The following is a 12,285-nucleotide window of genomic DNA, read 5'->3' on the forward strand; positions in this document are numbered from 1 at the left end:
CTGCTCAAGGAGCATATTTCTCCTCTGTGATCTTACAAAATGATACTGGTCTGTGATGAATTGGTACACTAGAGACAGTGTGCTGAATTAGATAAATTTGATAGTTTGAAGTGGCAGGCAACTCCTGTGGTGCTGGTACGTTTGAATAGAATAACAATAATGCATGTCTTACTATCTCTTCTAAAAAGAAACCAAGAGAACCCCAAATCTAATTACACATCCATCATTAAAGTCCTCTACGCAGACTGCTGGATATCAGCTGTAGTCTTGCAATTCACTGGAGTCTTAGGACAAGATTCTGATAGGCTTTTCTTTCACTTTCCCATGAATGATGTTTCTTCATGTAGTCTTTGGCCCTTGTTACAATTTCTCTTTCCATAATGGGGTCATTCATCAAATTCTTGGACAGCACAACAAATTCCTAAAAAAGATAAGGATAACAATAAATTAAAAGTTCCTTCAAGTTCTAATGATACTGAAATAACTTGTATCTGTATCTTGATCTTCAACTGTGAGCTGATATATGAAGCTGTTCAATGTCATTTTTCAAGGTCAAGTACCATAGATTATTATGATAAATAAATAATTATTTTTTTATATAATTTTATGCAGCTCACCAGCTAAGACATTTAAAATCAAAGACAATCCTAAAAGCATGAAGACAAACATAAGCAACAAATTTAATGACACAAAAATTGTTACCTACTCAAGTGTCAGAAAAACAGGCTGGTTATAAATTAATTCACCTGGTCTCCTGCATTAAGGAGAGCTGGCATCGGATTGTTTGATCTCAGCTCAGCTAAACTTCTCTCTCTTTGCTACTGAGACATCTTTAGTTAATTTTATGATAAGAATAAAAAACTTGAAACATAAATATAGTCACAGGATAGAGATAAGAGCAGGCATGCAGCAACAAGCTGTTCCGGAGTAGTTGCATCTGGGCAGTTACAGATACAGCAGAGTTAGCTCAACAAGCTCTGCAAAAAAAGTCATTTACAAAATTCCTTTAACTTTACTGGGCAAAATACTAGACCTTGCAGATTACAACTATTTCTTTGCCTGCTCCTCTGCCACTCTAATTCAGTTCTAGGGAAAAGAAATTGTGAACTTCAAACATATGAAAGGAGATTTGATGTCTGAACTAATCTATCCTGAGCAGCTGGTCTAATTTTCTATCAAGAGACAACTTCCAATACTTCAGCTTCATTACAAATGTGCTCAGATCTTTGCAAAACAGCGTCTTCATTCAGCTCAGAAAAGCAGAGAGCTATTGTGCCAATGGAAAATTAAGATAATACATCACTACACAATTGATAGTGAAGATCAGTGCGCAGGTACGTGGGGGCAAAAAGGATAGGAGGAAATATATTATTTACACAATCTGTCAGCTATGAAGGCAAATATCACAAATAAGACCAGAGTTCATATCAACACTAGGTTAACTGCAAACTATACTTGAAAACCTAAGTACATAGTGTATATAAATACATACACAGATACAAAAATCTTTGGTTTCCACAGAATCAATATTGCTGTTGTAAGGCAAGCGATGGCTATGCACAGTACATACCTGTGACGTATGTATTTCCCCTGGGAAACACTGATACGTGAAATCACATTGAGCGTGTTACAATCACTGCTTTGACTCTCACTGACAAGACAAACTATCAATATACGTGTCACTGCCATGAAATTTAAACAGTCAGAGATGCGCATCAGTTCTGTTGGAAAGGCTGGTAACTAGGTAATAGGATAAGATGATTTTCATACATGTATATTAATGAAAACCTCTTATTTTACATAAAATTGGTACTGCTCGTAATCTTTACTCTGTCCACACCGCACTGGAAGAGCAGCCTCTGAACAGCCATGAGGGCCACATGCTTCGCATCCAGCCTGCTTCCCAAACACAACCACCTTGCGTTCAGGTACATATTAATTTGACAAGTGTATTCAGTTCCTTACATGGGACCCATGTGATCTGAGAAGGGTTTTTTCTGCCTGTGAGACTGTCCCTAAAGAAGCTAGCTGAGGCTGGTCCAGAGAGTACCCTGAGGCTGCATCTATCAGACCCTGCAGATACAGCCAGTGACTCCAACTTTGAAGACATATTCTTTTCCATCCTCCATATCTGCCAAGAATATGGAACAGGGAAGGTGGGAAAGTCTTACATGACTTATGCTGGCTTCAGCCAATTGCCTGTATAATCACAGTGATAAATACTGTTCACACTGAACTACATTCCAACTTTAATTTTATGCTCCTTTGGAGGATTTTATTTAAAGTAATGTTTAAAAATAATTTATGTAAATTACCTAAGAACAGAAGCAGCAATGTAACATTTCTTGACAGGTAGTCCTATTAATGTTCTTTTAAAAAGTGGATGTAGAGTACAAAAAACTTGGAAACATGTAAATGATAGAAGAAATGAGATCCTTATTCACAGTTACAATACTTAACGCTGGGGATAATTTCAGGAAAATGCCAAACTGAGTCCAAAGCATAAAACTTGAGAAACTGTAGGAGGGAGAAATAGCAAATGGAAAAATACCAGGAGATAGAGAATAAGGACTTCTCAGCTTTATCCCTACTTCTTCTGCTAATCAAATGTGACCGCCTACAAGTCACTTACAATCTGACTGGAAGCCAATGGGAAGATTCACTGTGACTTATCTGGGTTTTGCCTCATACCCTTCGAGCAGCTGGCTTAGTTTGCTTTCCATTTTGGATGCTCAGCTTTAAATAGCAATAACTTCATTTTCAGGTGTATCCATTAACTCTAACTGACTTGCATTTCAGTCGTAGTTTCGTGGTAAGTCTGAAGCATGGGCTCCCACTTGCAGAACACAGACATGCAGAACTCAGAGCTCCTTCAGCAAATTATGTCTTTCATTTTTCTTTTCTAGAAGCCCATGATGTACAAACTACTTGCAGAGTGATAACATGTCTCTTTATCAGCTGTTTCACTGTAAGTATTTGTGCAAGTGATATTTGCACAAATATTTGTGCACTCGCACATTTTGTTGTAGATGTGAAGTAAGCTTCACTTTTGGTGAAAGGGGCAAAATTCACAAATCACTTTTTAATTATCAAACATAAGCGTATGCACCTCAGCAGCCAAAATGAAGGAGGTGATGTGAATGCTAACTTACTACTTGGGGGACATTCATATTTCTAATAAGCCTTTTATTCACATACAGAAATGTGTATAATTATTACACATCTCAGAAAAACACAGAGTAAAAGTTGAACTGCAGTCGTTAGCAACAACCCAGAAAAAACAGGGGAGAAGATCATCTTACGTACGTCCAGAACTAATATTACATGTGCCCTTTTTAGGAGTAGTACTTCACTTCAAATACAGGCATTTTTCAACAGCAACATCCGTAATACATTTTTTCTGGCAAATTGACCAATCATCTTTAAAGAAAATGTCAGCTTCTCTGTATAGTACCTAAAAGAAATTCTGTATAATATTTTTCAGAGACCCAGAAATACAGGTATCCAGGAGATAAAGCTAGAAAATGAGTGCACTGAGTAAAAAGAGTGAACATTCCTTCAATTACCGCAAGAACTACACCAGTGCCGCAGCTCACGCATAATGAAAATAAGATGCACGGTTAATATATTATTTACATAATGAAAGTAAGCCTGCAATTAAACCATTTCATATCAGCTTCAGCAGATAAAAGAACATGATACTTAAACAACAGAGAATCACCCCAGGGAAGGGAAACGCCAGATGTAAGTTTAGAATAGTGACAGATCTACCGAGTGGCAGGCGAAGCTCAGAAGTTCGCTGGCACATCTGTGTACTTCACAGGGCAACGGGCCAGTGTTTCTAGGGGAGCGTAAACAGGGATTGCTGGCGCTGCCAAAAATTGCAAATTAGTCTACTCAGTGTGAAGGTTCAAAGATCTAAAAACTTGGGCTATATTCTGGCTGGAAGCCCTGGTAGAAGTGGCACCGACCCATGTTTGGCAGAGGAGACCAATGTACGTTCAAGGTATTGCTGCCTGGACTCCGCTGAGCTGCCTTTCCCTCTTCCCACTTCAGAAGCTGTCTCTGCTAACAGTTGTCTTTCCAGGTCCCGCTTTCTCTCAAACTCTGTTCCTGCTTGGCCCATCTCTTATTGGCTTTGAAGTTTATTTACTTCCTTCTGTTTATTTAGCTCCTTCTGTGAGCTTTTACGGACGCTGAACATATAATTTTAAAACTTAGGATGCCAAATAACTCATTGTGTCTTCCCTTTTAACATGGTTTTGCACTATTTATCGTCCAAAAGCCACGGGCTATTCTTATCTCTTACTTATTTTTTTATTTCAGGTCCCATTAACTCAGTGTCAAATATTCCATAAACTTGTAAATTTGAGTAGTGGCAGGATCAAACAGTGATTTAAAAGTAATGTGCACAGATGACATCGTATCAAGGACAAAATATTTTATAGCTTTCACTTTTACATGAACTGTTTCCATCTGAATATTGTCTTCAGGGCTTGGCAAGGCTTTTGTTATTCCCCATCATGAAGCTTCAGCCTATGTGCAAATGGTTAATGATGACTACAATTATGCACAAAATTTCCTACTTTTCTGTAAGCCACAAAAGCTCACTTTCAGCAAGAATAAAAGAAGAAAGCCATCAGCATTCACAATTTAAAACTGTTCTTATTGTGTAATGGTCAATTTATGTCCCTCTAATTTAGCTTTCAAAAGACAAAATAGTCCACAGACCAGACGGAATTGCTCATATCTAAGCTAACCATATTGTAGAGCTTTCTCTCCCCAGATCAGCAACAACTTGAAAATAAGCAATGCTTTCTACTCTTGACCTATGATACAGTCTGTATCATAACAAGACAGGATCAGCAATGAAAATTTGACATTTTCTTAAAAATCTCTGGTCGCCCAGATTCTTCAAGACAGAGACAGACTTTCCCGAGCACCTGAATACAATACTTATCTCTTTGTATGATTAAAAGCATTTTTCCTAACTAACTTGATGCAACTGAGGTTCAATAGAAAATAATTTACCACATACTTATGATGTCAAAGCAATCAGAGTAACAAAACCCCAGAAAACTTCTTACCAGAACATATCTTTTCCCATCCCTATTGTCAGAATCAATCTTCTAAGGCAGTATTCAAAATGCCATGGGCAGACTGTTCCTTCTTCCATCAATAAAAATATGAGGAATACCTTGAAACTCTAAGTGTTCTAACTTAATCACATTTCTTTGATCTAATATAACGCTCAACTTCTGATAGACTGTATACAGTGGTTTAAAAACTGTATTTGATATGGTTTGGGGAGATAAGGAACAAGAGTAATTGGTTACTTTATCTTTGAAACCATGAGTGATGATGATTTGCATTCTGAGCTCATCTCTGCAAGAAGAGAGTTTTTCAACAACTCTGCAGCAGGATTAGAGTATTATCCTGCAAACAAGTATTTTCTTGACCCATTTGCAAACTTTGATCCTTTATACATTATTTGACACCAAGGAAAGTATAAAAGGGCTTTCATTAAATGAGATACAATCTACTGTTTTACAGAGAAATCAGGCATATTACCTTCCTTTCTAAGATAGGGTAACTGCACAAACATTAGAGATTCCAGCACAAATATTACGTAGGAGTATGATAGCTAACATGCTAATGCAAGTTACCATCCTCACTTAAAAGAGACTCTGCCTACTACTGAGATGGAATAACAGCAAAAAGGGGGTCATCAAGCAGTGGAACAGAGGGGTTTCTGAGCTTTGGCACAGCACATTGCAGAGAAGAGAGCTCAGACAGAAGGGTTTATATAAACTGAGATTAGAGACTTCTAGACGTATTTACAGCATGTGACTCTAGCTCTGAGCTCTAAGCTAAGTCCTTAGTCATTTGAACAGAGCCCCTGATGTCACTGGGACGACTTCTGTGCTTAAAACTGCACTTTCCTTTAAGTGAGGAAATATATGGCATATTATTAATTGATCTTGAATTCTAAACAAACATTTGAAATGGAAGATGCTTGGAGATCACAGAAGAGGCTTCTTACAAGGATGTATGATGAAACTAATTGGGTCTGGTATGAATAATGTATTTGAATGCCAAGCCAAATATAACCAGCATGTTGAGGGAAACAACAGAATATCGGAATCAATATCAGGGGAGCCATCAGTCTGTGTGTTCAACATGATCATATATCCTTGAAGTTTTGAAGCAACGTATCAAATTTAACAGGCTTTTTGCAGGGAATATATATACAAATAATTTTACAAATAGCTTTACATCCCAGCCTCCACTAGACTGGAAGTACCTCATTTCCAAGAGATATTGGGAGAAGAGGGAATACTTCCACAACAAAATAAATTCTAGACGTTAACAAAGAAATTTTGTTGTAGAAACCATTGGAAATATTGATATTCCGGGGGGGGTGGGGGAACCAAACAAACCACAAACTGCAAGAATTTTTCTATTTATAAAGCCTCTAAAACTAACAGAGAGAACTCACCTTCCTGACACACAACTTAATAGGATGCATTAATCACTCCACAAAGTAAATAAATATGACACATTTTCTACTTTGCAAAATTATCACATGGACTATTCTAGCAAGTTTTTTTTAATCTTGAGTTGGACAAAAACACTAAGAGAATCTTTGTCTGAAAGTTAGCTTCCACAACACGTGTGGAACATGTAAGAGCACAGCCATAATGCAGGAAAATATACTGAAATTAAAATCCCAAGCATTTAAAGAGGGATAGTGTTCCCTTTCTCCCTACTCTTGCTTATCTTCAGAGAAACTCCATTCTAACACTTTGCTTAATTTTAGTCATTAATTCTTTTCTGATCAAGCAATATCTTGGACCTAATAATGTTTTATTTTAACACTTACTGCTAGAGATTATAGATAATCATCTAAAACTTCGGGCTCATAGTTCTCTTTTGGTTAGCTACTGCTTGTCCAACGTGAGCTCCTATTTCAGTTAGTACTTGAAGGGAAATCGGACATGTGCACAGCATCTCTTCCAGGGTTCACTGATGGAACCTTCACAATGAAGAGCGACAAGTCGCTGAGAACCGAGCCCCGTTCAGATGGCAGCTCTGAAGCAGCACAGGCTGGACAAACATTCAGCAAGGCTGACACCTAGTAAAACTTCAGTGAACTGCAAAGTGAATGTGAGACAGCAGAGCTTCAGGAAAGGCAGTCAAACACCTAGAGGTTTAGGAGAATCCGAGAAAAAAACTGCTGAGAGTAAAAGCTAAGTTTCCAAACAGATATAAGCATGTAATGGGAAATGAACCTAACTTTTGGAAGGGAAAGGTCTAAGGATTTGTTGTTTTCTTACCTGAGGATCTGAAAATAGTAGTCCTGTTTCCTTATGTTTTATTATTGCTGCATTCCCAGGAATGTTCCTTGCCAGCACTGGAACATCTAAATCCATTGCCTAGAGAAATACAGAAGGGAAACAACAGTTTATTAGGATTCAAGGATTTTGAGATTTTAAAATAACGACAATTTTAAAACGAAAAGCAGAAACAAATCAAATTTCCTTCCCATCTCTCCCATACTTTAGTTGAAAAATACTACCTCTAAGGTGACCTCCTATATGGAACTTCTCTGAAATATTTTGTTTGTATTTTTGTTAGTCTTGTAACTTTGAACACATTATTGAAAGCAATCAATCCAGAAAGTCAACAGATAGTTGTTTCATCCTGTATTCTTTTCCACCTCAAAGTATGTGTTTGTTTCCCATTGGAAGCTCCCGATACATGGCAGGCTTTAAGAGGATAAAATTAACGTTCAGATCAAAGGTTGTCACCGTTAACTCCTACTGTTACTGTGCATAGATGAGAAGATTAGTTCATAGCACAAAAAACCAGTTCTCCAAACCAAGTATCTGTTCTCTTGTTCCATTATAACACACTTTTGCAGATTTTCTACAACATATGCAGAACTGGAGAGATGTGGGCAGTTCAATGACAGTGAAGGTGACCATGGAAATCACTTGGCTCCTTCTCCTCAGTTCTGATTCCTACTGGTCATATAGAACGCTGGAAGGAGTTTTTCTTTTGACAGCATCTGTTACCATAGCCTGTCTTGGATTTTGAGTGTTCAAGGACTACAGGGAAGTATGCAGTGAGGCAGCTTCTGACTGAACTGTATTAAGGGGAGGAGAAGAAAGGTTATGTTTTCAGAACACATTATGCTTTCAAAACATATTATCTACAAAGCCATTGGTATGGGACTCTTCAGAGGCCAAGGAATACATCTGAAGAAGTAGGATTTGGTTCCACACAAATTATGGGCTGGTTGCTTGGTGTATTTATTCATTTATTTGTAGGTATATGTATGTGAGCATGTATGTATACACATTAAAAAAGGAAAGGAAGTGTGGGGTCTCAACATGGTAGCATTTCAGGTTGCCTGCAGAATCAGGAGCAGAGTACAGCACCCGTTCAAAGCTAATAAACCATTTCCAAGAGACGTAACTCCTGGTAACTTTTAAAAATACAGCTTAGATTTTGAAATAACTAGAGTGCAAACCCTGGCCACTCAACTTTCTTACTGATGCATATCCTGATTTGAAACTTTAATTACTATTGATGAACTTGGAAGTCTTGAGATGCACTGACTGTAAAACCAGACAAAGTCATATTGTACAATTAACACAGTGTCAAACAAGAGAAAGAAATTCACTCCCCCAAATCTCCAATCTGTTTCATACTGATTCCCTGTCACTTCAGAGTGAATGCATTTTTAATTACTGTCATTACACTCCCGGATGGAGAGCAATTTTGCTTCAGTCTACATAGCAGAAAAACAAAACTCCAAGGAGAAAACCATGCTTTTTTATAGTTTGAACAACACTGAAGACAAAAATACCCTGGCTGACAACGTACAGAACCAATTATGTTTTGAACAGTGAGGAACCGCTGTGACTTAGCAACATGTCTTAATGGCTTAAAATATCCAAGAGAAACACTGTTTAAATCACCACTGCAGATGAATTTACTCTGGGCATAGAAATTCTATAGTCCTTCTGGCATGAACATCTGCTTTGCAGCAGTTAGCTCTGAAAATAATAATAACCCTTAATGAAATAAGCTGTTTTACACTTTGTATCAGAAACTACTGGATCAGCTGGAGGTAATTCAGACAAATAGATTAATGAAGTGAACACAAACCAGAACAAATAATTGAGAAATAGAAAAACTACAGACCAGATTTCTGAATTGATCTCAGTATTTAAGTTGTTAAGATACAGCTTTTTTAAAATAATAAAAAGAAAAAAAAATCTTTTTGTTGAGAGGAAATACACAAATTATTTTTTCATTTGCTCTGATTTCACTGTTAAACAAAACAAATTTGTTTTCCAAAGGTAGATTTCAAAACCACACAATGACAGTACTTATCAGTACAGCAAAGTTCATAGAACTTCAAAGTTCACCCAGGAAATGAGAGATATCGGTGCCGTGCTCTGCCTGACGGGTTTTGAATCTGCAGGTCGAGGACGTTGGTTTGGGGTCTAGTTACCCAACTCCAGACCTAATGCCAGCTTCCCACAGAAGCACCAACATCTCAAAGAGACAGAATTTGGGATTCAGCTCTTTTTCAGCCCTTCCTATTGACAGGCTTAAACGCCCTTGTGTTCAGCCTGCTGCTGGTTGTTGATCTCGTTCAAACACATTCAGTGAACAGGGAATGAAGATATTTTACTTGAACTTCTAAACTGAAAACCGAGAGCTTCATAGCGGCAGTGAAGTGTGTCAGATTTCATTGTCACCTGCCTAAGGCCCTCTCCTCACCTCTCTGTATTTCTCCTTTTAAAAACCAAAATTGTAAGAGTATTTCAGGTCTGGCTGCTTTGCGAACAAGTGATTGTCCATTCAAGGGAAAGAGCACCATTTAAAAAAAAAAAAAAAAAAGAAAAAGAAAAGAAAAAGAAAAAAAGAATGAAAGAAGAAAGCACACAAAATACAGCACGACCACCCCAGGACTGATGGCTGGAAGTGCCACTATCCCCACAAACAGTTACCTGCAAGACAGAGAGGAGTTTGGATGTGAGCATGTGAACAGTGGACACTGCGCCGCTGGGCTGCACATCGACAGTGATGGTCAAATACGTGAACGAGTGCCCAGTGCCAGTCCTGTGTCAGGCTGTACCGGTGCCGTGCTGGCACAGGCTGGCACAGTTCTGCCATTTATATCGAACTGCAGCGCACACTTAAAATAAAATTGTCACAAGATATGTTCATTCACTTCTATTTCTGAATGCTACATAGTTGATGACTCATTGATCACTGAGTTTATATTTCATTTTCCATAATTTCCGAACTCTAAAAGGAAAGACATTTGTTCTGTCTCATGGAGTTGGAGGGCAGTAACTGCTACATAAGAAAACTTTCAGGTCCCAAAACACATCGGTACCAATGAATTAAAGCTACTGAAAGACAGAACAGATGGCCAAATACATAAGACGAGGGGCTGGCATTATACCAGCTAGCCTTAAACAAATGGATTGGGCTGTAAATAATTACTGCATGAAGTGGCTTAGAATTTAATTTAGATACTTAGTCTATTTTTAAGCAGTAAAAAGAAAAATTTGCATTGTTGAAAATATGTATAATTTACTGACCTAGGTTCCACAAATATTAGCATAAAATAACATTTTAGTCCATTGGCCATCTGTTTTGTTACATTATTTTGACTGCAAATGTGTTTTAATGCTCTTTCAGAAGGAGGCAGGGTGTAAATTTCAGCTTTGGAAGCATGTTACACAATAAGCGTTTCTAACCACCAGTATAAGGCTTACAGAGTAAATACAGGTTTTATTTACTATTTCGTCTTCTGGATTGTCCCTCATTTTCTTCCTCCTAGCCTACACAGCTTTTTATTGGCCCATCTTCAGTTTTACTGCTCTACAACATCCCTTTATTTTTATTTTTTCTTGTAGTTTGCTATGGCTTATATTCACATGTTGTCTAAGACTGGATTTTGCCCTACACCAGAATAGAGTCTGGTCATCTTCCTTTGCTATGATTTTTTTTTTTTTTTTAATTGGCTTTTTTTTTTTTTTTTTTGTAAAAATATAACAAGCTAGTGATTTTTACGACAGTTGGAATACTCTTGAGAGCACAGAAAAAGTACTCTGAGGAAGCGGTGTTGGAGTCAAAACCTCTTTCTTACCAAGGACATTGAGAACATAAAAAATTTTCCTGTAGTAGTGCCTTTTTCACCATCACATGCCCAGGAATATGCAGAACTCCTGAGCTTTCTGAGGAAGAGATGTATTTTAAATGTTTGCTCTGTGTTTGTTTTCTCTTCTTCAAATGCCAAACAGAAAGTAGATCAGTTACAGCAAAACCTCTGAGATAGATAGATGGCAAAGTAATTAGTTATGGCTTCTAGTTCTTTCGTACCTTAAGGCAGGTTGAAATGGATATGATTATATATTTACCTCATTTATCTATTATATATTTTTCTCCTACTAAAATGCTATTTACAGATTCATGACCTTGTTAAATTTTGAACTTTCGAGAGAATGAAAGTTCCATTTCCCAGTTCAAGCAAGATATTATCTCCAGCCTAGGACTAAAAGATTTTTATACGTAGTTTTCTGTCTTATTAATTTAACAAGATCTTAACAGATGGCCCTTTCTACTGCTGGCCATCTCAAGCAAGGTTTTGACTTTATTGGATTGACACTTCTTCTGAGGAAGAGATTTTTACAGTAGGATATTTTGTAAGCCTGTCATCAAATCCCACTGTACAACTGTCTAGTAAACAGTCATACAATACCAAAACTTTTATTTTAGACTGAGAATTCAAAGAGGTCTGAGGTACTAAAAAGGACAAGCTTCAGATAAAAGATAACTAAACACCTAATTCTGCTTGTAGAAAATCTTGACTCAGCTGTTGTCTCACAACACCTGTGCCATGTCTATTAAACTTTCCTTCCTCTAATGCAAGATCTCGGTTTGCGCTTGCAATTGGTAACTCATTTGCTCGTAACTGATGTGCACCTGAACTAGCACGCTCAGGCTCCTGAAAGCATGCCAGCTCTCTTTATCCCTGTTACATGACTTCCATGATAAACCCCAAGTTATGAGTTATCAGCTCAGAGATTAGGCTGTCTTTCCTCCACTATTCAAAAACGAGGTAATACAGGACTGAGGCTGGTGGAAACAAGTGGGTTACGCCTATGGTTATAGATTTTCCAGGACAAAATATTCCACTTCAGAATATTTGAAATTGCATTTTATCTTCAACACATGCTTCCGCGTGAACACAAA

At 37.6% G+C, this 12,285-nt stretch overlaps 1 protein-coding gene across 1 annotated transcript in view; it reads right to left on the minus strand.

The window, feature by feature from the left end:
• Nucleotides 1-274: 274 nt before the first annotated feature.
• Nucleotides 275-12,285, minus strand: part of GLT1D1 (glycosyltransferase 1 domain containing 1) — a 54,662-nt gene continuing 42,651 nt past the window's right edge. The window contains exons 11-12 of the mRNA XM_086623595.1: nt 7,338-7,436; nt 275-421 (exon numbers count right to left, since the gene is read on the minus strand). Of these exons, the coding sequence (XP_086479721.1) occupies nt 275-421; nt 7,338-7,436 (246 nt within the window). The remainder of the gene's footprint in view (nt 422-7,337; nt 7,437-12,285) is intronic.

Source organism: Tauraco erythrolophus, chromosome 19 (genome assembly GCF_009769465.1).
Source record: "Tauraco erythrolophus isolate bTauEry1 chromosome 19, bTauEry1.pri, whole genome shotgun sequence".
In the NCBI taxonomy this organism is placed as follows: Eukaryota; Metazoa; Chordata; class Aves; order Musophagiformes; family Musophagidae; genus Tauraco; species Tauraco erythrolophus.